This window comes from Neopelma chrysocephalum, unplaced genomic scaffold (genome assembly GCF_003984885.1).
Source record: "Neopelma chrysocephalum unplaced genomic scaffold, ASM398488v2 Primary Assembly neopelma1_96780, whole genome shotgun sequence".
Classification (NCBI taxonomy): domain Eukaryota; kingdom Metazoa; phylum Chordata; class Aves; order Passeriformes; family Pipridae; genus Neopelma; species Neopelma chrysocephalum.
Window position 1 is genome coordinate 785,604 of NW_020925424.1, and position 26,564 is coordinate 812,167.

Below are 26,564 nucleotides of genomic sequence, written 5' to 3' on the forward strand. Positions count from 1 at the left end.
AACAAATAAACACTTCCATTTGTTTCTGCTTACTTTTCTAATACTGTAAGTATGCCTTGTAAGTTGTTCTGTTGTGTCATCCTGAAAACCGGGTCAGTAAATAGTAGTCAACAGGGAAAATACTGATATTACGCTTGTTTGACACCAAAGAGATACCTTAGTGCAGTCCAAGAGCTGCTTTTTAAAGCTTCCTGGCAAGATAATATGATTTTGACTTTTGATACTACCATGAATGTCGCATCATGTTGCAAATGGTAGAACTGCACTCTGACAAAAATATTTATGACTCTCTTAGGAAGGCTGCAATCAGGAATTTGCTGTTATTGCTGAAATACTGAAGCTTAACATTTGAGAATCTTTCCTTACTCAAAAAACTCTAAGTTTAGTGCCATGTTTATTGTTTGCAAAGTTTCCTAAGAACTTGAAAGATGTGATTATATAGAAAAGTTTCTAAAAAATAACCAGAATTTAATTAGCCACACACACACTAAGAGATTCTTCTCATTCAGAAACAGAAACTTTCTTAGAGTGAACAGTTGCTCTGAAACAATGTAAATTGCAGTTATTTCTTCACAGAAAGTTTGAAATTCCAAATGAGTGCATGGCTAACTTTTTCTGCAGCTATTGTCTCTATCTGATACTTTTGCTGCTTGGGAGTTCCTATTCAGCTGATAATGCAAAAAAATTATATCAAAATACCCATTTTCTGCCTTGAGAGAGGTAACCACAGGAAGTGCTGCAAGTCAGAAACCATACTGCATGATTTGCATCCTATGTTCAAAATTTTCCAGGCTTTTAGACCTTTAAGGAAAAATTTTCAGTCTAATAATAGTATAATATTTATGGTTATGATACTTAAAAATTAGTATGAGGCTTGTTTAACAAAAGAGGACTACAGTCTTCCTATGTTTGAAGGGAAGACAAAAGAACTCCAATATAAGGAGAAGATGTCTGTAACAGTGGGTTCTCTCTCATGATCCATTCTGTTAACCTTCAGATTTCAAAAAATAAGCTGTAATCAGAAAAATGGTAAAAGTTTGAGCTTGGCTTGAGCAGCCAGACATCCCCTCACACCAAAGTTTCTTCTCAGGCAGGATATGGATCAGGGAATGATGTCCCCAGCTAAAGACTATACTTCTCCAAAGAGTTCTTTAAACTGTAAGAATTCTGGGAAAGAATTAGCTTTTCTGAAGATCAGAGTGACCAGGAACCTCTCCTTCTCCAAGACCTTCTCCATTGTTCTTCTAACCCGCCCCCTAAAGGCCACTCAGGGAACTGGTGTGTGAATGGAGTCCACCCAGCTGGCTTAGAGTCAGAGAAATCAGATAAATCAATACTTCTTGCTTCAGTTTCCACAAGGAATCCCCTGAGTTTAAAAAAAAAAAAAAAAACAAACCCAAAACCAAACATATGTGCTCTTTATTGGAAAACCCCCCCAAGCTTTTCAGAATACATAAATAATTAAGATTTTAACCTCTGTCCAACGAAACAAGTCTGTGTGTGCAGCAAATCCAGTGTGAACAAAACTATCTCTTATTTTGTAATGTTATTGTATTGATCTCTTTGGATGAAATTACATTAATCTAACTTATACAATGAAAAAATGTTCAGCTACGCTGGTAAACCAAAGTACTCTATAGCCTTGAACAGTAGTCATTATATGACATTATCTTTCTACTCCTAGCATTAGCCTTAGGTCAGGATTTCCTTAAAGGAGGCCTAAAAGCTGGTTTTCGTTATTAGATGTGGTGTAATACTGAGATATTTAGCAATGACCATCAAATCTCATTATGCATTTGAGTTTTTTCTTTAGTCTAAGAGATTTGATTATGAAATTGCATCTTATTTTGCTCTAATGGAATTGAATTGTACTTGAAATTCCTTGTAGTCCTTTCACAAAATTTCGCAATCACGTTTACATCTGGAGTTAAGTATGTAGTAATGATAATTGACTTTATGATTAATCTATTTCAGTTCCTTCATAAGTACCTGATTTAAATTTTGGACTGTAAGCAACTGATTACTATTTACTGTCATTGTTGAAGACACTCTGATATGGCTGGCTGGTAGTTATTGCCAAAGTATGAGTAGTACAGTTGTACATAACCAAATATTTTTCAACTCATTATTCGTTTCCCTTTGTTTATCTGCATAACTCATCCTATGTTTTAGTGGTTTTGTTAGAATCAGTAAGCTCTCTATTTGAAAGTAAATAAGTCCTTTGGCAGTCCTCAAATATATGAAAGGGCAAAGCGTGAATGTGGGTTTTGTTTTGCTGTAACTACTGGTAACTCCATCGTTTACTTATGTTTTCCTTCAACCAACCCAGTGAAAATTATTTGAATTTATGTAATTTTTGCTTATTATGAACTTTAAAATTTTGATTTAGCAATTTGAACATTAAGTGATGCTCAACAACTCTGTGAAATATTCTGTTTTTCCTAGATACACTGTCCCATTAGAGATTTTACTTTAAAGACCTCATAGTATGGGGGACAAGTGTGTTCCTGGGTGAGAAGATCAGGAAATGCTGTTTGATTTGCTTTATCTGCACCCTGCGGCCCAAAAAAGCCTTTGCTTCTAGATGCAGATCAGAACTGAAGGCAATCAGATGTTTCTGCCTCCAGATGAAAATGGAAGGCGGTGCTAGGGAGAAAGGTAGGCAGTCAAGTGCTTGTGAATCGCCTTGTCAGCAAGTGCTCCTAATTCATCCTCATATTTCTGATGTTACTTTCAGGGAACCAAAACTCCCTAGGGTCTTCCCTAATTCTGCTTGCAAGGTGATGAGAATTTATCTGGCTACCCTGAGAGCTCCTGAGGCAGCACTTGCTGATCCACAGGCATTCCTGTGGATTCAGAGCAGTGCCATCCTTTCCTGGTGTGTGCCACACAGGTAGCTACCCAAACCCTGTGATATGCTATTTGTTGTAGGGCTGTAATAATTGATTTGTGTTGATAGCTTAAAAACTTCGATAAAACCTTTAAAACCCTTTCAGAAGAGGCTCTGCTTCCCTCTCTTCTGCAATGTTGCAGCCTAACCCATGAGTTTCCAGCAGGCCAGGCCTCTGTATGTATGGTGTCTATGTATTTGAAATAAAGGAGCCAAAAAAGCTCTTAAGAGAGGACTTTAATGCTCCTAAATGCTCTCTTTTGAAAGGCACTGAAATGCTGTATCAGCCGTCTTGTCATCCACGTTCCCCACGCTGCAGCCTGGTGAAGGTCATGCCCTCACAGTGGTAAATGAAACACATTCAGCTCAAAATGACCTGCCCTGGTTTCCTGGCTGCTCCTCTGCCTGGGAGCTTTCTGCTCGTGGGAGTGGGGGTCACCCACCCTATGACCCCCAAGACGGGGCAAAACAAGGAGGATCATTCTCCCACTCCACAGGCTGACTTAAATTTCTCAAAGACCAGGATATGAAGTGATTTACATTCCTAAGCAGCAAGTCGTGGTTTTTTTGCATGTGGTCTTCTAGCTTGGGAGCAGTTTTAAGAAAGGGCCAAATTTGTGTAGCTTCTGAGAAAGGGAAAGCAGTTCACTGGGACAACGTAATTGCAGCCATGGCTAATTCCCAAGTGTCTTGCACAGTGGCTGAAAGCCGATCTGTGGCAGGAGTTAGCACAACCCGGCTATAAAAATCAACCTCTCTGGCCGTGTTTGTTCTGCCAGAAAATATTCATATTTTAGGCATTAAATCTGCCCAGATGATTTAATCAAGTAGCTGGACTTTCTTCTAGACGTCCTGTTTAGTTTTTGTCCTCAGTCCCCATGTTCTTTGCAGATGGTCTGTTGGACTTACAGCCTGTGTGTCATGCTTTGGGGCAGTGTGCACATTTTAATGATAGTAAAATATGTATTTGCAGACCTACTCCTTCTCCCCTGTAGATGAAACACTGATATTTAAATCTAACTGCAATAAAAATGTGCACATTTTAATGATAATAAAATATATATTTGCAGACCTACTCCTTCTCCCCTGTAGATGAAACACTTTGATATTTAAATCTAACTGCAATAAAAAGACGTCATTTTTCATACGTGCAGTTTCAGTATGTGTTGTAGACAGAGACTTTTTTCTACCACAGATTTTCTGCTCCAGTATTATCCAATGATTCCACAAAGATCTCTTCCATTTTTCTTTCAAATGATTTTCTAAGATGCTAAACCAGATCAACATTTACCATATTTTCTGATTTTTAGTTGTTTTTAATGTCCTTGCATTCTGGAGGATCCTTTCTTCTGATGCTTGATGAGAGTCCAGCTCTTCACTGAGCATCCAATAAAAGCTTAATCTGCTCTCTCAGCGCTACCAAATCTTGGTAGTCCAGATCTTCTATTTCTAATGATTACTTCAGTTTGTGTGATTGATGAAACTTTCCACAAGGTTTGCAAGTTGAGGATTTTTAGCAGAAATAATGCAAAAACGATTTTGTTTTGTTTTCGCATGTGTTGACCTCACTACCTAATTATTCTTGTTGCAAAATACTCCAGGAGTTGCTCAAGTCATCTTCTAAACAGCTCCTTTGAGCTGCGAGTTCTTATCAAAACTCTAATTGCTCAAGAACAGATTATTAAATCTGTTAAAACACAAAAATGTTTAAAACACAAAAGTGGTTAAAACACAAAAATGAGCAAGGTAAATCTCGTTTGACTGCTGGCTCTGTTCTGCGTTTCTTATACGTGGTTTCTCTTTTTCAAATGGTGAGTTAAATGAAATGGCAAAGTAGGCCCTGAACTGACAGGAGTCTTTTCAGTTTGCACACAGGCAGTGGATTCTACACAGCAATATGCAGCCTGCTAATGAAAAGAAATGTGATTTACTTTCAGAAGCACACTTTAATAGTAACATAATTACTGAAATTCACATATTTTGCTGCTTGTGTAGCTTACTTCCTCATGAAAAGTTTCTTCCTATTCTTCCCACAAAAGTAACTCTTCCAGTATGATGCAAAACACTATATAAGTTTAATTTATTTAAAGCAGTTTTTAGCCAGCAGCAGCTCGTTCACTGCCCAAGAGGCTGTATTGGAAATCAGGTGAAATACCATGGCTTACCACATGCAGCCCAGCTAATGTGCAATACGACAGGCTCTGAAAATTGCAAACCCAGTTATAAGACTGTGGGTTACTTCTGGCTTTACTGGTTCAACAGCTGTTTGATCTCAGCGTGCAATGACTTCTGTTTCACTATCCTTACAAACATCTTGAATGCTCTTTTATACCCTTTACTTATGTGATGGGAAAAAAAAAAAGCCATCAGACATACTTAAAATCCAGAACTTATTACTGAAATCTTACAAGCTTCACAGAGGTCTGCCTTTTTCAGATTTGATCCTGGAAGCTGATCTCTGTGGGTGCTGAGTTAGTAACATGTCTTATATGTGTTTTGCCCTAGAATGAATGATAGGATGCTTCTAGAGGAAAGGTAGGATTATAAATAAGTAAGCAGAAAACTAATTCTCACATTGAAAAATCAAGAAAACTTACATTTTTGAATTTTAGTGTAATTTCAGCTGAGCTGTTCTTTAGTGTAACACAGCGTTGTCTTTTTTTAAGTCAAAGTTGACGTGTGTGGTCATCAGAAAAAGTGTGTCTTTGCGAAGAAGGTGGCAGGCAAGGGGCCTATGAGCAAAAAGCCAGTGTTTGTGCTCCAGCAAAGAGGGAAGAGAAGAAGTCTAATCTAACCCACCTCTGCAGCTCATGTGTCAGCTGCATTATGCCAGTGGTGACAGCCAAACCTGCAAGCTATGCCAGTGCTGCACCACCCACTGCACACATGTATTTACAACGTAAGTGTCTCATTCCTTTACATTTGTTCTGGAACTTTGTACCCGCATTTCTGAAATCAAAGGCACTGCATGCCCTGGTAAGGCATTAGTGATATCATCTGACTTCCTCTGTCCAGGCAAAACAGGCATTTTTGGTTACTCCTTGTGACACAGTAATGGTGATTTCTGTGTTTCACACACCACTCAATCTGTCAGTAAATCTGAGGTCGGATACAGTGGGGTGTTACCTCACAATGATGAAGGCCAAATCCTTAGTGTACCACTGGTTTTAATTTATAAAATTCATACTTAATCCAGCTATTTAAAAAAATTCCAACCAGAAACTTACTCCAAATATATGATAACTGACTTTTCTCCATAGTGTAATGTCTGTTGCAGATTTTGCTTTATAGGACTGTTGATGTCAAAGCCACCTAAAAATATTAGGCTAAAAATCTGAAACTAATTAAGATATAGGTCAAGAGTTGATATTCCATATCTTCATTATGTTGCTCTTTGAACTCACATCATATATGAAGCTTTTACTATATAGCACTTTACTACTTTATGCATCTGTTAAAAGATTTAGAATGGAAAAATTCAAGGTGTGTCTTGTGTAAAAAAGCCCAATAACAAATTCCTGCTTCTTCAGCACATTATTTTAACAAATATATTGAGTGGAAAGACTGGCTGAAGATTTAACATGCTACTTAAATACTTACCCCCATTATTTTCTGAACTTTCAAATAAAAGCCATGCAATATGTATGAATGGATTCTGAAATATCCGTTGTTGGTTCAGGTGTTCAAATTAAGCTTTCCCTTCAATCAAAGCTTGGCTCTTAATCCAAACTTCAAAAAATGAACTAAAAGGGTTTTATTTTCTCCTTTAAAGAAAAGTGTATGCATATATTTTGTCATGCCACAAAACACTTTACATAATACAGATACAACTTACTTTACTTTGCCCCAGGACAACTTCCATTCTGCAGTAAAATTTATTTTATTATAAGAAAAGCATGGTGAAAACTGTTACATAGCTGAAATCCTGAAATGACATGTGGATTCCCAGCACAAGACTTGTGGCTTTCATGGCAATAGTACATTACATTTCTTTAGGAACTTCCCTGGCACACAAAAGAACTTCAGATAAAGCTGTGTAAGGTAAATTCCAACAGAGTGACCACCCTCCAACAGGGTGACCAAAGGAGAAGGTAGGAGTCACCATGGGCTTAGACTGCAAGGAAAGAGTGGTTTTGAAGAATTTCTTGAATGCAGTGAGCGCTGACCTGGTTCAAAGTCAGGTTCCTGATGTGATGCTGCCATTGCCATTTCTGGGAGGAGGCTTTGTGGATTGTTGCTTTCATGGGGTAAGTAATTCCCATCCAAATGACCAGGGGCTGGCCAAGGAAGCATGAAATTTAAGCAGTAAGGTCAGAATGGCTTGTCTTAATGCCCTCAAAATTGAAGCTTGGAAGGAAACTCTTTTTCTGTTCCATAACCCTTTTATTTTTAAACATTTCAATGTACTCCTTTTCTACAGTGGGATGAAAACAAGGCCATTTGAAGCTTTTTTGAGAAAAAGAGAGAGAGAGACAAACACTTTTCTCCAGGCTTGTGATTAAATCTGCTTCTTATGAGGCCTCTTGCCTCTAGGATGCTTCTTTCTCCTCCTTTGGACATGGTCATGACTGAAGAAGGGCAGCTACACATTCAGAAAGGAAAATGAAGGTTTGCTCCACCATTTTCCCCAGGAAAAAAAAAGGCAATTTCTCATCCTTCATATCTGCTGGAGAGAAAATTCTAGGCTTTTGGGAGGGCTCTTTGGGAGGGCTCTTTGGGTATTTATCTTGTCCCAGTTTCTAAGTGAATCTGGAGACCTTTGTGAGCATGTCCCGCCTACAAAGAAATGTCATCTGTTTCCAACAGGTCTGTAGAGAGGCAGCCTGTCTGGGAAAAATATATAATTTTTATGATATGAATTTAATATTTGGTATTCAACTGACATCACCCTGTTCAGTATACCATGACCTTCTCAAAAGCCTGATATACTGAAAATGGTCTTATTCCCCCCTAAATTATTCTTTGTATAATTTGAGCTGTTTTGTTTTTGTTCCTTAAAAAATGAACGAAGATGATAATTCTTCTTAGCCCCAGAGATTGTGGTGGTTGTAGTTCCCATTTTTCTCTTTTTAGAAGGATTTTGTTTGTTTACTCATTGCCATGAAAAAAATCTGTTATTCTCAAATGGTTCCAAGTGTAAAATTTGTTCTTAACAGCTCTGAGTGCACTAACAAATGGAAGCTAAGCAACTATTTGCAAAATCTTGATCAGATTGATTTCTACAATATTGAAAATGCTAAAATTCCACATATCTTACAGTTTGCATGAAAAATCTCTAGGTGTTTCGTAACTGCAGCCATCAGAGTTTTGTACCATTTTTGTCCAGTAGAGTGTTTTGTCCAGTTAATAAAATTATGGAATTAAAATATTTCTTTAAGAAGAGGACTGATGTCATGAGCTTTTGGAGAAGATGAAAAAAACAAATGAGAATAGAAGTTTTTTTCTAGCTTAGTTTCTCAGAATGTCTTGATTAGAAATATTAAAAATCCTCTCCCTGTGGTATATGTAGCTTCCTTTGTGAAACTTTATTAAACTACTCACATGAAAAGTTTGGGCCAGTTTGCCATCCAGAAATGTCTTTTTTTATTATTATTACTTTTTCAAAATACTTAGCTTTTTATTGAAATAGTCAGCCTCAAATGTTTGCATGATTCAATGTGAAAACCTGATCTTGCATTGAAATTTGAAATAAAATTTAAAAACATTCCCAGCCTCCAGATGATGACACATATTTACCTCAGATTTTACCTTCTTTTCTTTTTTTTTTTTATAGCTTACAGGTGTATTCCACTTCAACTAAAGTCAGAAAGTACAGAGCTAAGAGGGAGATGACTGTTGTGCTGGCCCAAAGCAGGATCAATTGCCCACAGATGCTCCTCTGACCTAGACCCCCTAAAGCCATAGAGAGAATTGCCTGAGCTGAAATTTAGGGTTCTGAATACTTGTTATAGAGGGTAGACAGGCCTGGAGAACAGGCTCTGCCCTCAAGCTTTGCACTTATATTTCACATATTTGAAGGCAATTGCCATGTTTCAGCTGGTCTTCCTTTCCTCTGTACAACCAACCTCTTCTTCCCTTCTTTGTGTGCTCACTTATTATTGGATTCCTTAGGACTACCACTCCTCCTAACCAGCGATTATTTAATAATAATAATATTTTTTATCCTACTGGCCAAATCACTCATGAAAATGTCAAATCAGTCCCCATTTAGGGCATATTGGCCAGGAGTCCTGCTTGATTTTTCCTTGCAGTGAAAAACCGAGATGTATCTAGTCTGGTTTCTAACCAGTTTAGCACCCATTTCATTGTTGATCCATCTAGAAAATGTTTCTTTGATTAACTTCTGAGAAATCCTAGTAAGGGTTTGTGTAAATCAATATAAATGACATTTCCAGCTTCTCTCCACCCAAAATATCTATTATTGTCACAATGAAAACTGGAGTGGTTGCATGTGATTTGTTCTCAACAATTCCATGTCGCCTGTAATTTATTGCCTATTTATCTTGGGGACAGTTATTTGTTTGTCCTTGTGTTTTTTAGTAACTGGAATGAAAGTCCAAAAAAACCTAAAGGAAGATAGTATTTTCCCTCTAAGTGGTATCTGTAAAGCGAAGTGTTTAATTCATTGCCATAATGTGTATATAAATAGGGTGAAAATCACAACCAGGTTACATCTTCAGCAAAGGTGTAAGATCACCTGATACTTGAGGTGTACCATTGGTGAAAATCTTGGGGCATGAATGGAGAGGGTCTGAGGGACATGAAGTAAGTCCTCAAGCTCTTGTTTTTAGGCAGAGCATTGTAAGACTTCTCAGAGTCAGGAGCTGGTAACAGATTTTTTGCACAAACATTTTTCTAAGTTGTTTCTGCAAAGTCTCTGCAGCATTTGCTGGTTGCAGTGAGTGAAGGGGGATGCTGAGAGAAAGATAAGATAAGATAAGATAAGCAAACTTAGCAAGTGCAGGGAGAGGAAGCTGTACTTCCTTCAAACCATTCTCAGCACTGTTTCTAAGCTGTTTACTTCCTATTTTGATACCTAGAGCAACAAGAGACAAGGTTTCCAAGCAGATTTCAATTGGCCTTGGGCACTGTTTAGCCTCACTTCCTTTCAGGAAGCAATTGTGATTAGGCCTGGGACTTTGTTCTGGGAGGTTTTTCCATCCGTAATGTTGGGAACACAGAACTCTATTTTTCTGCTGGCTATGGAGAAGTTTTGAGGCATCTAGTATTTTTAAGAGGTTTTTGTGTGATAAACACTGAGGTTTCAATAAGTGCAGTACAGGTCCTTTCTAACCTAAAATTCTACGATTCTGTGTTTCTATTCTATCTGACAATGTCTGTATTTTCTGCTAAGAACATCAGCTTACTGCTGCTGGTATGATGCACAGACAGCTCTTAGCATGCAAATACGTATTTTCTGGGTTTCAGCTCTTTCTGGTATTCCAGCAAACCTGAAGAATCATGAGCTCTTCACTAGGAAAACTGTTTTAAATTGTGCTTATGACCGTTTCTGTCCCTCTGTGCAAGTGGCCTTTGTATGTGACCTTAAGAGCAGCTTCTGAAGCTACAAAATCCTTCCCTGCAAAGCCAAAAGGTGAAGGAAAGCTTGGGTGTATGCGAGGAAAAGTCATTGATAATTCTTCTTTTTAGTAGGCTATATCTATGAGAAGCTAAGAAAACCAGTCCCTGATAAGTAGTAAAACAAAAGACAGGAATGAATACTCATTACAGAAATACACAGGACATACCCTTCACAACATCCTGCTCTGATGCTTTAGCCAGGATGTAGAATGGCCATATTTAATGTTAAGATAATACCCTTTATTTTCCATGTTCAATTCAAAATGTCTGCTTTACCAGCAAGATTGCTGAACAGATGTTAGATGTGGATATACTATATCCACTAATACTTGTTCCTCTCTCCTCTTTACCAGCACTAGTATGGTTGAGCGGGAAAAATGGAAGAGAGAAAATTCTTTGATAAAAAGTATAGTTTCTCCCAAGCTTTTGACAAAGCCTTGAGTTATCTGTGGTGCTTGAAGAAACCTTTTGTATCCTTGCTGTCTTGCATGCTAGTGTCAAAACATATCTCTGGATTTAAATCCTTGGTTTCTTGCTTCTCCTGTATTTTGTGTCTCTCCCTCTCACCCACCAGTTGATGATAGTTGTCCAAATGCTTCTTGAACTCTGCCAGGCTTGCTTCTGTGACCACTTCCCTGGGGAGCCTGTTCCAGTGCCCAACCACACTCTGGGGGGAAGAACCTTTTCCTAATATCCAACCTGAACCTCCCCGACACAATTCAGGCCATTCCCTCGGGTTCTGTCACTGATCTCCACAGAGAAGAGATCAGTGCTTGACACTCCTCTTCCCCTCATGAGGAAGTTGTAGAGTGCAATGAGGTCTCCCCTCGTTTCCTCTTCTCCAGCCTGAACAAATCAAGTGACCTCAGCTGTTCCTCACACAGCTTCCCCTCAAGGCCCTTCACCATCTCCTTTGCCCTCCTTTGGACACTCTCTAAGAGCTCAATATCTATCTTATATTGTGGTGCCCAAAATTGCACACAATATTCAAGGCGAGGCTGTCCCAGTGCAGAGCAGAGCAGGACAATCCCTTCCCTCAACTGGCTGGTGATGCTTTTCCTGATGCCCCCCAGGACATGGTTGGGCCTCCCGGCTGCCAGGGCACTTCTGACTCATATTCAACTTGTTATTGACCAGGACTCCTAGGTCCCTTTCCACAACACTCCTCTCGAGCCTCTTGCTTCCCAGTCTGTCCGTACATCCAGGATTGCCCCATGCCAGGTGCAGAATCCAACACTTGCCCTTGATAAACTTCACGATGGGTGATTGCTCGTTGCTCTGCGTACTATGCCTGTACTCAGTGCACTCATATCCATGGAAAGGTGCTCACTCTTTCTTTTCTGACTCTGACCATAGTGTTGCAATATTATGCAGCTGATGAATTTTTACAGACTGTCTTTGTTTCTCTGTGAGAATTAGAAATCTTCACACCATCTCAATGTAAGGAAAACACACTTTGTAGGAAATATGCTCACGTTTGCCCTGTTGTTGATGGCTTGCCAGCATCTTTTTGGCTCCATTTAAAATGTGTGAGAAATGGTGTGAATTTCTATTTGAATGGCTAGAAACTGTAATGTTCTCCTGGGGTTTAGTGAATGAATAGGAAAATGTCACAGTAATTTTCATTAATATTATAAATCACATGTGGGAGGTTACCCAAAAAGCATACAAATAACTGAAGTGGGAGCTTTATTTGTTCTTTTCTTTACCAGCTGCACTGCAGAAATGAAAGCTGTAGGTAGATCTGGGTCTTTGATTTATTTACTCTGAGGAAGGACAAAAAAAGAAAAAGTATGTATATTAACGTGCATTTGTAAGTTCATTTCAGCAGAGTGTCTGTCAAAAAACTGTTTCAAAGATGTTTTCTCTGAGAACATGGAAGGCAGTTCTTAAAGGAAGGTGTTAACTGAATGGATACTCAACTGATTAAAAATGCAGGTTTATGTTATTCATTTAGAGTCACTTTCTATCTCTATCCACAGATATGACAGAGGGAAGACCGAAAAGTACACAGTGTATGTGATGGCAAAGGTGAGATATGTGTCTCCTAAACAGAAAGATTTTGCCAGATAGCTGAAGAAGCAGCTGCAAAACACCTGATCTATCAAGCATGATTTGGACTACCAGCACTGGCAGTGCTGGCAGTGCAGCAGTGGGTATTGTAGGAAAGAAGGCTGGGATCAATTCCACCCATCCAAAGACCATGACTCAGTTGTCTTGAAGAAGCTGTTCTGATATTGAAAACTGTATATATCTAAAAAATAAAAAAAAAGACTGATGATTGGTAGGAAACTCGTATAAAGTTTGTTTCCCAACATCTTTCCTTTCTGGTAGGTATACTGAGAAAGCATAGGCCCTGTTGCTTGTTGCTGACACAAGCCTGTGACCCACTGACAAAGTTAGGAATACAGAGACTGGTGAGTATGATCATTCCTTTCCAGATGAGAATCTGCTAATTATTCCTATAGCTTATTACCCGAGTACAGTGTTGGTACTGTTGCCTCTCTCATTTCATGTGCTGTGGAGCCAATGAGTGCAGTTCCAGAATTTATAACCTTGTCTTAACTTGCTTGAAAGAGGACAAAACTGGTCTCCATACAAATTATGTACTTTGGGGTAATATTTGCATGTGCATTTTAATTTCTAACCATATCCATCCAAATCCCTGAATGTGTTTCAATTTAAAACATTTTACAAACAATGTGCCCCAACAAACCATACTATTATTTCCCCTGCCTCCTACTGACAAATGGCCACCCAGCTATTGAAAAAAATCAGAGAAACATCACATTAGGCAAACTTTTTGCATTATTTTATTTTAAATCTGCCAGACCAGGCTCTCATGGAGCACAAAAGCATTGAATTTGAGCCAAGAGTAATGACGGGGAAAGACAGGCCCTTTAACTTAGCTATGTTCAAGCCTAGGTGGAATTGTGACTTGCAATCAGCTTCTTTTCTACCTGGAAACACAACTGGACTGTCTCTGTAACAGATTGTGCAGAGGCACTAATCCTCATAATTGCAATAAAATCCAACAGATGTGATTGCAAGGGGACTGATGGAATTTTCCTCATGTGTCATATATAAAAGATTTCTGTAATGCTTTGAAGGGTAGTATATGGCATTGTCCTAAGTGCTTCTGTTCTGATTTTTCTCTCCTTTTTTTGGTAAACTTTGACCACTTCATGATGCATGAGAAGTAAATGAATCAACTATTTTGCAGGGCTCATTTAGAACATGCAAGGACTCAGTTCTTCCTTCATCTTATTCAGAATAAACATTTAATAAGAAGCCACATAAAATTCTTACATGGAAATTTTAGCAAGGGAAGTTGGTTTACAATGTCCTGCTTACCTCTTAAAAAGGTGTAAGTTAAATCTTGTAAGGCTTGATGCACTGTACCTCATTTGTTTATTTTTTCTGAAGCAAGTACCTGAATGCTTGTTTCTTAGCTTTATAGAAACAAGCGCTTAGATTAAATTCTCTGTAAAGAGAATTTACAGTGCTTGCATCATTTTATATCTTTGTAATTGGCTAAGACCATCAGAAAATTCAAAGCAGCTGAGAGAATAGATTTGCAGCCAGAACAACTAGAGAGATGGGACTGTGGTTCCCTTCTGAGGCCTATTGAATAACCTCAATAATTAACTTGGTATTTCTCAGCTTGTTTTTTTCTAATCCTTACAAGCACTGGGGCAAAAACCAATCACCTAGAACACATGAGCACTGAAATTAAACTGTGGACGTCAGAATGGGAGAGGGGGTGTCTTCATCTTTCCTTTGTCAGTGCCAGAGGACAAACTGTACGTTTTGCCCAGAGGTCTTGGGGAGGACCTCCCTTCCTACTGAGTTCTCCGCAGTCTCCTACGTGATGAGGCTTGGCTCCAGGCCCTCCTGCTTGAAACCTAAAAAAACCTAAAACATCCGGAGGCATTGTGCAGCTGGTTGGGGTCTGGACCATTTCCTATGTGGCTATTGCAGAGTAACCAGCATGGGGTAAGCTGTTGATTCCTGGGGTGGCTGCTGGAGATTCCTGCATAAATCTGCCCTGTGCTGCTGGGCAGATCTGGGAGAGGAGGAGAGGTGATACAGCATAATGATGCTGCATGGGCAGAACAAAAGTGGCCAAGAGAGGGACACAGGATGGAGGCTGGGCAGATTCATATGGAGAAGGCGTTTCCCCATACACATAGTTTCAAAAAGAATATAAAAAAGAATACAAACATGTTTATATATTCTGATATGTACTGAGCTTTAAAACTTCATATAGGGTGTGATTTAGTACTCTGGTACATCAGGTTTGGACCTCATTGTTTCCCAAGCCTGGCTTTTTCCTGGAAATCTACTTCTTCTTACTGCATTGCATCCTTATTAATTCCTCTGTAAGTGTTAGAGGGGTCTTGGAAGAGAGCCTTTAAACAACTTAGCTGTACATGCAGCTTGTCTGTAGGAGAGGCTCAGTTAGGAAGGCACTAAACTATTTCTGGCAGACAAAAATCATATAATCATGTAATAGAATGGCTTGTGCTGGAAGAAATCCTAAAGATCATTTATTTTCACCCTCCTGCCATGGGCAGAGACACCTTTCACTAGACCAGGTTGCCTAAAGTCCCATACAACCTGGTCCTGATCAATTCCAGGGATGGGGCACCCACAACTTCTCTGGGCAACTTGTTCCAGTGCCTCACCACCCTATAATGAAGAAACCATCGATACTGAACTCTGTGAGAGACAGTGTATGAATATGCAAAGATACATATACTATTTCACTGCCCAAGAAAAACAACAGACCTCAACTTCCCTGATTTGGAGCAGACTCTTTCAGCCAAAAATGTCAGTATTAGCTTTTTTTTTTTTAATCAAGCCGACCGTAAATTTTGAAAATATTAAGATTGTGACATTCTCTGGGCTTGTACTAAACAAGTTAAAGCTCCTTTGTTAATAGTTTTTAAGTCCTTATTGTAAGTTATTGAAGACTTATTCTAAATTAGAGATAAAGCATGGATAATATTTCAGTCAGCAAGACTCAAGGTTTTCAGAAGTGCAGGTGGAACTCAAGGATCCTGGGGCAAAAGGGAATCACATGGGATTCTGAACCTTTAGAGGTGATCTTCTGACAATGAATTTCTACACCAGACATCCTCCCACACCACGATGTGTCAAAAAAAGTGAAGACCCATCAGCAAAGGACTGAAAGATACAATTCCAATGTGATTTTGGAAGAGAACGGAAGCAATCTGGATCACCTAGAGGAACTGCTCTGAAGAGCTCACTCACTTTTTCCACAGCAGAACAGAAGGACAGGAGCCTATGGTAGAGAATTACAGGAATGCAGAAATAACTGGGACTCAGTGTAAATAATGAAGGAGTGTAAAGAATGTGTATGACTGGAATGTACAACCGTAGGAGACTAAAAAAACCAAAAAAACCTAAAAAGAAAATAAAAGCCAATACAAAGTTTGCAGAGAGTACATTCTTGGCACCATCCTCTAGAGGGGAAGTTATGAAAGAAAAAACATTACATGATGAGGATAGGAGGTAGGTAAGGGAGAATGTAGGTATTGAAAAAAAAAAACTTTTAGGGATATGAGCTAAGAAATGTACACGACAGCCTCAGGAAGAAGGAAATATTCAGAGTTAAATGATTGTGGTTTCTCTTTCGTCTGGAGAACTATACAGTATCCTCCTCACTCCAAGTGGGCATTGCATCAAAAATGTTAATAAGAGAGACTGTGTTTTCAGCTTGTGCTCTATAGGTAGTTAAGCACTTATTTATTGGGACAATAGTGGCAAGGACAAGTCCATTGGTGTTTTGAACCAATCTGGAATCTGTAATTTTATTCTAAAATTTCAGGGTTAGAAATAATCTTCTATAAAAGCACGGGAAACACGTATTTGGCCTCTGCAAAGAGGATAAAGGGAAGTAGGCTAGGAGCTCTCCTTTCCTTAAGTATATCACAAGGACAGGATGGTTGGAGCTCATCTGCTTTCATTTATGTGGCAACTTTTTGAGCAGGAGCTGGACAGGCTCAGGGTTTGCCTGGTGCCTGTCAGCAGTAAGGAGTGTGGGCACTGTCCCAGCAACTGCCCAAGACGCCTTTAGATACAACACAGTGTATTGAGAAATATCTTAAATGTCTCTTTTCTTATAAAGTGTGCTTGCATGAAATTCAGATTTTCCCTGGAGAGGGATTCCCAGATTTCACACGCACAGTGAGGACAGTGGTGGAGTGTGGCTGTGTGTTGCCATGGGCACCCAGTCTAGCCAACACTGCATATTTGTAGGTTAAATCTTTGTAACCCGTCACTTCAGCAGGAGCAGTTTTGCACCATTGGAATTCACATAGCTACACAATAGGTATAAAACACAACATGTACATTAGCTTCATGAAGAAAATAGTGTATTTGCAGTGTTTCAGAAAAAATATTCTCTTTGGCACAAATAGTGTCAGATTACAAAAGTGTTTAGGAGCTGCAGGTCATAGATAAACACCAACTGGGATTTCAACATTGTTGTTGTTGGCCAGATGCCTAAAACCCAGCTGACTTCAAAACCTGGTTACCTTTGTTCTATGGGCCACAGAGCTTTTAAAGATCCATACACATGGTAGGAAAGAGTTTCCTCAGTGTACACGCTGCACTTCGAAGTGTACCAGTACCTGGACAGAAATTACAGCATCAAACAGGTGCAGTTGAGGAAAAGGTATGAAAAATATATGCAGGAAGAATTTGTGCAGGGTACAGGTACCTCTCTGTAGATTCTGACCTGCTAATTATTGGCTATGTTTTGCTAGATATTTACATTAGAAGTGCAAAAGACAAAGTAGGACCTGAAAAGAGGAAAACCTATAGGGTATAGAAAGCAATTGCAAAAACAGACCGAGATTCACCATTTGATTTCGATGGTACAGAGAAAGCCACATGGAGGAAAAGATATAAATAAGCAACCAGATTGCAATTGGGTAAATTCTATGGTGATTTTCTATTTATATATAAATACTAACTTGCTTTTACCAGGATCATATTCTGGTCCTATTGCTCAGAACAAATACCCCTTCTTCCTGCACACCATTCCTGGAAAGCTTAATGGAAATAAATTCTGACATCAGTTGTGTCCTGCAATGGAAATGCAGGCACAGGGCTCTGCACCATGGAGACCCAGTGTCTGCTTGTACACCACCATGTGCTGCCTTTTTATTTTTGTTCTTTCCCACTAAATAGTGTTCCACCCCATGTCTTACCAACAGACTTGCTTTGGTTTGTTTTCCTTTTGTTTACATTTTGCTGTTATCATAGATTACCTTGATGGCTTAAAAAATGAGTTTTTCTTTCAAAGGTTGTGTTGAAAAGTTTTCTATAGGAAGCACTACAGGCCTTGGTGTTCTGCCAGTTTAATGCACTGAAGTGAGTGCTTTCTCTTCGATGGGCAACCCTACTTCTTATTCTCAGAGGGTTGCTTTAACACTTAAACTTTTTTTTTTTTAAATAAGTCTGAGAGTCTGAGTTATGTCCTTGTGGTTAGGAAAAAAGATATTTTACCAGGGAAGCAGCTTGTTATGACCTTAGGTAAAATGCCAACTGCAATAAAAAGGTACTTTCAAGTGTCATTTCTACATTAAATAAGATTTAAAGAAACACTAAAAAAAAATGTGGCCGTATTTGCCAGATATATATTTTTTATTCACAGAGATAATAGGGCAAAATGTAGCTTGTCTCTTTTGGAGTAATGGCCTGATTTTTGTGGTCACTGCTCACTCAGTGGGAATTTTTTGAAGTAAGAATGATAAGCTTGGGCTCTAAAATCAGTCTTGATTATACTCCAAAAGTTTTTCTGGTTTCTCTCTGAACACTGCAAGTTCACAAGGTATTCCTATTTCGAAAAAGGGTGGATGGGAGTAAAATGAATGAAATCCAAGGGAAATCTGGGCATCCCAGAAGTGCATGAACAGGAACATGTTTTGCCTACCAGCCCCACAGGGACCATAGAAAAAAAACAAGGATTAAAATTTGTTTATTCCCTTTCTTTTACAAAACATCTTTTTAAATGATGGTTGTGGGACACAAGTTGCTACTGGGAGTCTCTTGTGTTGCACCACAAGAGCAACTGTTGAGGACATTCCTCTCCTCCATTCTCTGGAGTTTGGCAGTGAGCCTAATTACCTTAAATCACACAGGTCCAGGAAACTCTCAGCTACATTATACGAAACCTAAAAATCTATACAAAATCTTTTTAAAACCTTGCTTTACCTTATGCCACTCCCAAGTCTCTCCTTACAAAATTCTCTCCTGATTTTCATTGCACAGTCGCGTGGTTGTTAATTGAATCACACAAGTGTCAAGTAAGTCAGAAGTTGCCCCTTCCAGGTTTTCTGTTCCGAGTCTCAGCCTGAAGCAGAAGGAGAAATGCAATTTTAAATAACTGAACTTTAATTTTTGAAGATTACTACTATTTATTATATATTAAATTGGATTGATAAAGAAGAACCTAAGAAACCTGCGTGCTAACAACACCATCTGCAGTCTAAACAAAACAGATGTCCAACTGTGTTTATTTCTTCAGAAAAAAAAATTGCTCTGCCATTCTGTTGTCTAATGCGGTCTTATGAAAGATGATGAATCTTTTCAATGACATGTAAACAAGCTGAGATGAGAGGAACTGCTTTTTTATTTTTTGGATTTCAACTTTGCTATCTGTTGGCTCATCAAGAAGTACCCAAATAAGTAACAGTCCAGAAATATCAGAAAGAGGGAAAAGGAAGGAGATGCTGTTGTTTAATTGTGTGTTTGTCCTTTATCTCTAACACTCCTCATCTACAAGCAGGAAGTCAGTTTTAGTTTGGAAGCAAGAAATCCTCAGACATAGTTTGAGGTCATGACTATGTAGTGAGACATCTCTTCCTTTACACGCTCCCAGCTCTGGAGTTTGCTTCTCCCTTTGGCCTTTCCAGCCATTTACAATGTTTTTCTCTGATTTTTCATGCCATCTATTCCTCCAAAGCCCTGCCTGGATTCAGAATCTGTCCTGTATTTCTATAAAGGCTTCTGTAGGCTGCACTGTGCACTGTTACATAGAGGGCACTTACCTTTTGAGGAATTCTGTAACTACAAACCACTTGAGCTCAACAAGCAAGCTTTGGAGTGGGTGTGCCCCACTCCCTTTTATTTTGTTTTTCACATGTAAGGCAATTTTCTCATCACACTAAACAGAGCACAAACTCTTTATGACAGAACACAGGATTTTTTTTCCCATTTGTCTTCAAGGATTTTAAGAAAATATCTAGGGTTAAGGGACTGCCATGATACATCACAGAGCCAGCTCAAAATGTTTACAAAGCTGTGGAGAGAACAGGGGCTCATTCCTGGGAGAGGCTAAACAAATTGTTTGGTTTGGTGCTTAAAGAAAGCAGAATATACAATTCCTATATGTTTGACTGAAAACTGTGTTGGCCTTAACTGTATTTTCAGTTCTCAGTCCAGGTGCCAAAAAACAGAGAAGAAGGAACTCATGTTGCACCAAATGGTAGCTGCTGAGTGTATATATTACATTATTCAAAGATTAAAAAAAAGGAGTGGGGGAGGCATAATAAAGAAAAGAGCCATATCACAGAGGCAGGCAGCCACTGATTTTTGCAACAAATGTTAGTGACAGTAGTAGGAAATACAACTGCTGAGGCCAGCAGGATGCTTTTGAAAGTGTTATATAAATGTATAATAAAAAAGAATTACTGAAATTAGGAAGAACAAGCTTACAAGGAAAAAAACCAGATGGTCTGAACTTCCTTTACAACTTTAATTTCTCCTGGTCCCAAGATACAAGGCTTAGGTTACCTTTATACTGCTAAGTAAAACAGAATGACTGTCTGTGCTCTAATCCTGAGATCATTACAGCCACACCTCATCCATGTGTCACTTGGCTTTGGATCTCTCTGAGTCTCACATAGGGTCCTTCCAGCCACAAACAGTTACTATTTTTCCTCCTTTTTCCTCTAATCTCCAAATCCCTGACCTAAAGTGAGGACTGTATTACAGGTCAGTGGTGGAGTATTCTCATTGCATAAAACCACAGATGTGTATTGCATTTACAGTGCGAGACCATCCAGGGTGTTTGAGGATGCCAAATCCTACAGGAGGGCACTGGGGGAATTTGCCAAGTTCAGAGAGCCACATAAGGTGCAGTTTTATCCCTATTCTTTTCTGGGAGGTAGCACTTGTCCCGGGCTTAGAAGTGTTGTCTGACTCACCTGTCTGTGAGTCAGGCTGGGTGATCAGTAGTCCAGCATGCAAGGTCACTCCCTGACCCTTTTTTGTGTAGTGATAAAAATGCAGCGTAGATGTCTCTTAATTAAAAAAAAAAAAAGATAACCAACATTGGCCATTTTATTTTAAGTCCAAAAACCACTCAATAAATGATAACATGTCTTTTTTGGCAGTCAGTCATGACAATTCAGCTTGAGGACTAAGACTGCAGTTGGTTTTGCTGTTTGCATTTATGTTTTTAACATCAAAGTCTTGGCAGATTAAGGGAGAAGTTCTGTCTCATCTATGCCACTGTCTTCATTTGAAGCCTGTCCCAGCAGCCTGAAATGTTCAGGAGGAATTTTCCTACTGACTTTGGTAAGTCTGGGACCAGCCTCTCATGTTCCAGGATCTCCTCTGCATGTACAGTGCGTTTCTTGTTCAACAAGTGTGTGTTTTGCTAGTCTCAGATGAGCAAAACTATAGCAGTAACATGTTTTGTTATCAGAAGAGAGCTTAGATAAGCATGGACACAGTCAGACAATGATCAGTCTTTGTTAGCAAGATGTTCTTTCCATACAGTGCTTCTCCACGTATGAGCTAACCCATGGCTCTCCATCAAGTGGATTCTGTGAGCATTCAGCTCAACTGCATTTTTCACACCTTGCAGGGTGAGTGAAGAAAGTATTAATTTCAGATGATGCAAACAGAATTTAAATCCTGCTATAATCATTTAGGAAGGTGTTTCTTTACATGCAAAGAGAATGGTTTGCTGAAAAATATGAGAACAGTATGAGCAAATGCTGATGTATTTCAGTATGCATCCTCCTGTTACCTTTGGCATGGCAATTATTCCAAGAGCTGGAATGGAGGCAGGAGAGGAAGTGCCTTCCTTCGCATGATCTCTATTCCCTGGCCACAGTGTTCTCTGATAATGAGGAATGTTTCAGAGATGGTATCAGGTCACCACTGCTGGTAGGACTTTTTCACAATGCCAAAAAAAACAAGGCTGGAAAATTGCTAAAATCAACAGGATCTTGCCTTAATATTGCAGGCAAATGCTTGTCAGAAGTCCAAGTCTGATAGCACTGGAAATGAAATGCTCCATTTACCCATGCAACAAGTGAAGCAGTGGAGGTCAGGTGTGTTTGGGAACAGGTCTGGTATGGGCTTTAACTCGAAAAACTGAAACATTAAAGAAGTAGCAAGGGCTCTATTTTCACCTCTTTGCCACTGTTCAAGTCACTCCCAATCTGATCATCCAACAATGAATCACTGCAAGGAAGGTTGGGAGTTTGTCCACTAATACAAAACATCTTACTAGGAGAGATTTGTGCTGGTTGATGAGGCTTATTGAGTTTAAAATCTCTGTTGAAAGGAAAAGTGCCAGCAAAGCTCTGGACATGAGGAGAGCAGACTTCAGACTACTCAGGGAACTAGTAAGTAAAGTGACCTGTGAAAAAGTTTTTTCATATGCTGGGGTCCATCAGTGCTGGTCACTTTTTAAACATCACCTGCTAAGGGCACTGGAGCAGGCAATTCCTAAAAGTCGGAAGGAAAGGAGATGAGGCAGAAGACTGGCTTGGCTGACCAGGGATCTTCTTTTGGAAATGAGGCAAAGAAGGAATGTGTATATCCAGTAGGATCAAGGTCAGGTGACATGGGAAGAATACAGAGATACTGCTTGCCATGGTAGGGAGAAAAATCGTGTGGCCAAAACTCAACTGGAGTTGAAGTTGTCCAGAAATGTGGAGGACAATACCAACTTTTTTCAAATAAATTAATGGCAAGAGTCAGTGCAGAAATAAAATCAGCCTGTTAGAGGATGAGGATGGTCACCTCACAAACAGGGACATGGACAAGGTAGAGATGTTCAGTGTTTTCTTCACCTCTGTCTTCAACACTGACAACAGACTAAGGAGGTCCCAGCGGCCTGAATTGGAAGACCATGACTGTGAGAAAGATAGACTCCCAGTTGACCATGAACTTGTATGGGATCTGCTGCTCCAGCTGGACCCCTACAAATATATAGGGCTGGATGGAATTCATCTGAGAATCCTCAAAAAGCTGTGATGTCATTGCAAAACCTCTCTCAATGATTTTTGAGTGTTCTTGGGAAACTGGAGAGGTCCCAGCAAACTGGAAGCTGGCTAAAGTCCCAATTCTGAAGAAGGGCAAGAAGGAGGACCCTGGAAACTGCAGGCCTGTCAGTCCCACTTCAGCGCTTATGGAGAAGATTATTCTGGGAGGTATTGAAAAACACCTGGAGGACAACGTGGTCATCAGTCACAGCCAGCATGGCTTCATGAAGTGAAAATCCTGCTTGTTGAACTTGATTTCCTTTTATGACAAGGTAACCTACCTAGTCGAGATGTAATCTATTTGGACTTTAGTATTTTATGCTGTCTCTCACAGCATCCTTCTGGACAAAATGTCCAGCACACAGCTGGATAAATACATCATGTGATGAGTGAGCAACTGACTCACAGATTGGGCACAAAGAGTTATAGTGAATGGGGCAACATCAGACTGGTCACTAGTGGGGTTCCACAGGCTCCATCTTGAGCCGAGTGCTCTTCAACATCTTCATTAATGACTTGGACACAGGACTTCTGAAGGGATACTAAGAAAGTTTGCAGACCACATTAAACTGGGAGGAGCTGTCAAGTCCCTTGAGGGCAGAGAGGACCTGCAGAGAGACCTCAGTAAATTAGAGCGATAGGCAGTCACAAACCATTGGAAGTTTAACAAGGGCAAGTTTTGGATTCTGCACCTGGCATGGGGCAATCCTGTTGTGTGTGCAGACTGGGGAACGAGAGGCTCGAGAACAGCACTGTGGAAAGGGACCTGGGGGTCCTGGTCAATGGCAAGTTGAGCATGAGTCAGAAGTGCCCTGGCAGCCAGGAGGGCCAACCATGTCCTGGGGGGCATCAGGAAAAGCATCACCAGCCAGTTGAGGGAAGGGATTGTCCTGCTCTGCTCTGCACTGGGGCAGCCTCATCTCAAGTCCTGTGTGCAGTTTGGGGCACTACAATACAAAAAAGACATTAAGCTGTTAGAGAATGTCCAAAGGAGGTCCATGAGGATGGTGAAGGGTCTGGAGGGGAAGCCGTACGAGAAGCAGCTGAGATCACTTGGTTTGTTCAGCCTGGAGAAGAAGAGATAGAGGAGAGACCTCACTGCGTCTTCAACATCCTCATGAGGTGAAGAGGAGGGGCAGACACTGATCTCTTCTCTCTGGTGACCAGTGACAAGACTCAAGGAAACGGCGTGAAGCTGAGTTAGGGGAGGTTTGGGTTGGATATTAAGAAAAGGTTATTCACCCAAAGCGTGGTTGGGCACTGGAACAGGCTCCCCAGGGAAGTGGTCACAGCAGCAAGCCTGGCAGAGTTCAAGAAATGTTTGGACAATGCTCTGGTGTGATGGACAAGGCCCATGGTGTGATTCTTGGGGCTGTCCTGTGCAAGGCCAGAAGTCGGACTTGAAGATCCTGATTCCAACTCAGCATGTTCTATGTTCCATAAATTAAATTAAACTAACTTCATTGTCAGAAAGAGTCCATTAGATTTGTCTCCTGGAAAAATGGGTATTCTCTTCGGCCACAAAGGTAAGTTTCGCAAAATTTGATGTAAGTAGAGTAAAGTACTGTAAATTGAAGTTTTGTACATAATCAGATAAAAAAAAGATGCTGGTAAAATGTGTAATGTAATGGACAGTTACTGTCAGTCACTGCTCAGAAATAAGTAAAGTCATTATGGCTGAGCAACAAAGGTTGTGTGCTCCCACTCCCCACTGTTACTCTCAAAAGGAGCTGTCAATATCAAATCAGACTTTATTTAAAGGTTTCTGGGTTTTCCTTGCCAAGAAGTGAGAGATAAAGGATTCATATGCAGACAGGTTCATGTAGCGGGGAGGGCAGTTTGTCAGTTGGCTACAGCCCTGTTGTGTACTGCAGGATCTCAGAGCTAAGAATGTCTCCTTTGTTTCCTCCCAAATCCATGGAAGGAGGAAATTTTGAACTATAGGATTTAAACTATAACAACTTGCTTTGAAAGGAGTTGAACATTAGGAGCACTAAGACCTCCTGCCAGCACCTCGGGGACCTGTAAATACAAGGAGGTACAGAGAGGGCAAAATGAAACAGGGAAGCACTGTTGGAAAATCATCACATTTTATTAGCCTCAAAATGTGTCCACATCAAATCATAGGTGGGTCCCCTGAAGCCATGGGCAAGGATATGCTGGTAGTGCCATGTCCTTGGGGCAGCTGGATGCAGCTGTTCCTGATGCTGTTGCTTCATCCATGCTTCCTTACCAGTCCCACTGTTTTTCTGTCTGCTGGACAGGTCCCAGGGCCGCAAGAGCGGCCTTGCCCAGGACCCCACTCCTGATGTAGTGGGTTGTGTCCAGCAGAGTCGGAGCTTCAGCTGTGGGGCTTTGGGAGGCGTTTGCTGGGCTCTCTGGCCCTGCTGATGAGGTTGGTCCTGCCGGTGCCTCGTCCATACTTCCTTTCTGGTGGTCCTGCTGTTCTTCTGGCTGTTGGAGCAGTCCGTGCTGCTGTGGTTGTTGCTCTCACCATGTTATCCGTACCTTTTTCTGGGTTCTGCTGTACTTTTGGCCGCTGTTTGGAACTCTTTAGAGAACTGTTTAGAGCAGCCTTTCCCAGGACCTGACCCTTGATGTCCTGGGCTGTGTCCAGCAGAGGTGGAGCATCACCTGCGGGGCTATGCAGGGTATGTGCCAGAACCTCTGTCTCTGCTGCTGTGGCTGTTGCTCTCATCACCTCTCCTGGGCTTTGTTTCAGGTCCTTCAGTTCTTCTGGCTGTTGGTTGGTTCCCTGAATCACAATTACAGCCTTGCCCAGCACCTTTGTCCTGTTGTACTCGTCTGTGTCCGGCAGACCGGGGGCATTGTCTGTGAGGCTGTGCAGGGCATGTGCTGGGCTTTCTGCTCCTGCTGCTGTGGCTGTTGCTCTCACCACTTCATCCATGCCTTGTTCCAGGTTCTCCTGTTCTTCCGGCTGCTGTTCAGGACTCTGGACTAATAGTGTAGCCTTGCCCTGGACTTCACTCCTGATGTACTGGAATGTGTCCAGCAGAGTTGGAGCATCAGGTGTGGGGCAGTTCAGGGTATATGCTGGGCTCCCTGCCACTTCTGCTGTTGTGGCTGTTGCTGCCATTACCTCATCCATGCTTCCTTCCCGGTTCCACTGTTCTTCCAGCTGCAGAACAGGTGCCTGGGTCATAATTACAGCCTTGCGGACGACCTCAGTCCTGATGTACTGAGCTGTGTCCAGCAGAACAGGGGCATCGTCTGCGGGGCCGTGCGAGGCTGTGCGGGGTATGTGCCGGGGCATCTCTGCCCCTGCTGCTGTGGCTGTTGCCCTTGTCACCTCATCTGTACTTTGTTCCAGGTCCCTTAGTTCTTCTGGCTGTTGCTTGGTTCCCTGGGTCGCAATTACACCCTTACCCAAGACCTTTGTCCTGTTGTACTCGTCTGTGTCCAGTAGAACAGGGGCATCATCTGTGGGGCTGTCAGGGGCATCTGCTGGGCTTTCTGTCCCTTCTGTTGTGGCTGTGGCTTTTGTCACCTCATCCGTACTTTGTTCCAGGTCCTGTTGCTCTTCTATCTGCTCCTCGGGTCCCTGGGTCACAATTACAGCCTTGCGCACAACCGCACTCTTGATGTACTGGGCTGTGTCCAGCAGAGCATCGTCTGTGGGGCTGTCGGGGGCAGGTGTCTGGTTTTCTGCCCCTGCTGGTGTGGCCAGTGACACATCCACGCTGTCTTCCAGGTCCTGTTGCTCTTCTGTCTGCTCACTGGGTTCCTGGATCACAGTTACAGCCTTGCGCACAACC

At 40.9% G+C, this 26,564-nt stretch overlaps 1 protein-coding gene across 2 annotated transcripts in view; it reads right to left on the minus strand.

Annotated features, from left to right (window-relative positions):
* Positions 1-24,861: 24,861 nt before the first annotated feature.
* The window catches only part of LOC113981864, a 2,854-nt gene continuing 1,151 nt past the window's right edge, over positions 24,862-26,564 (minus strand). The window contains exon 2 of one of the 2 annotated variants that reach the window (XM_027709534.1): positions 24,862-26,564. In XM_027709534.1, the coding sequence (XP_027565335.1) occupies positions 25,130-26,564 (1,435 nt within the window). In that variant the 3' untranslated portion in view covers positions 24,862-25,129. The other variant, XM_027709533.1, reaches the window with a different exon arrangement.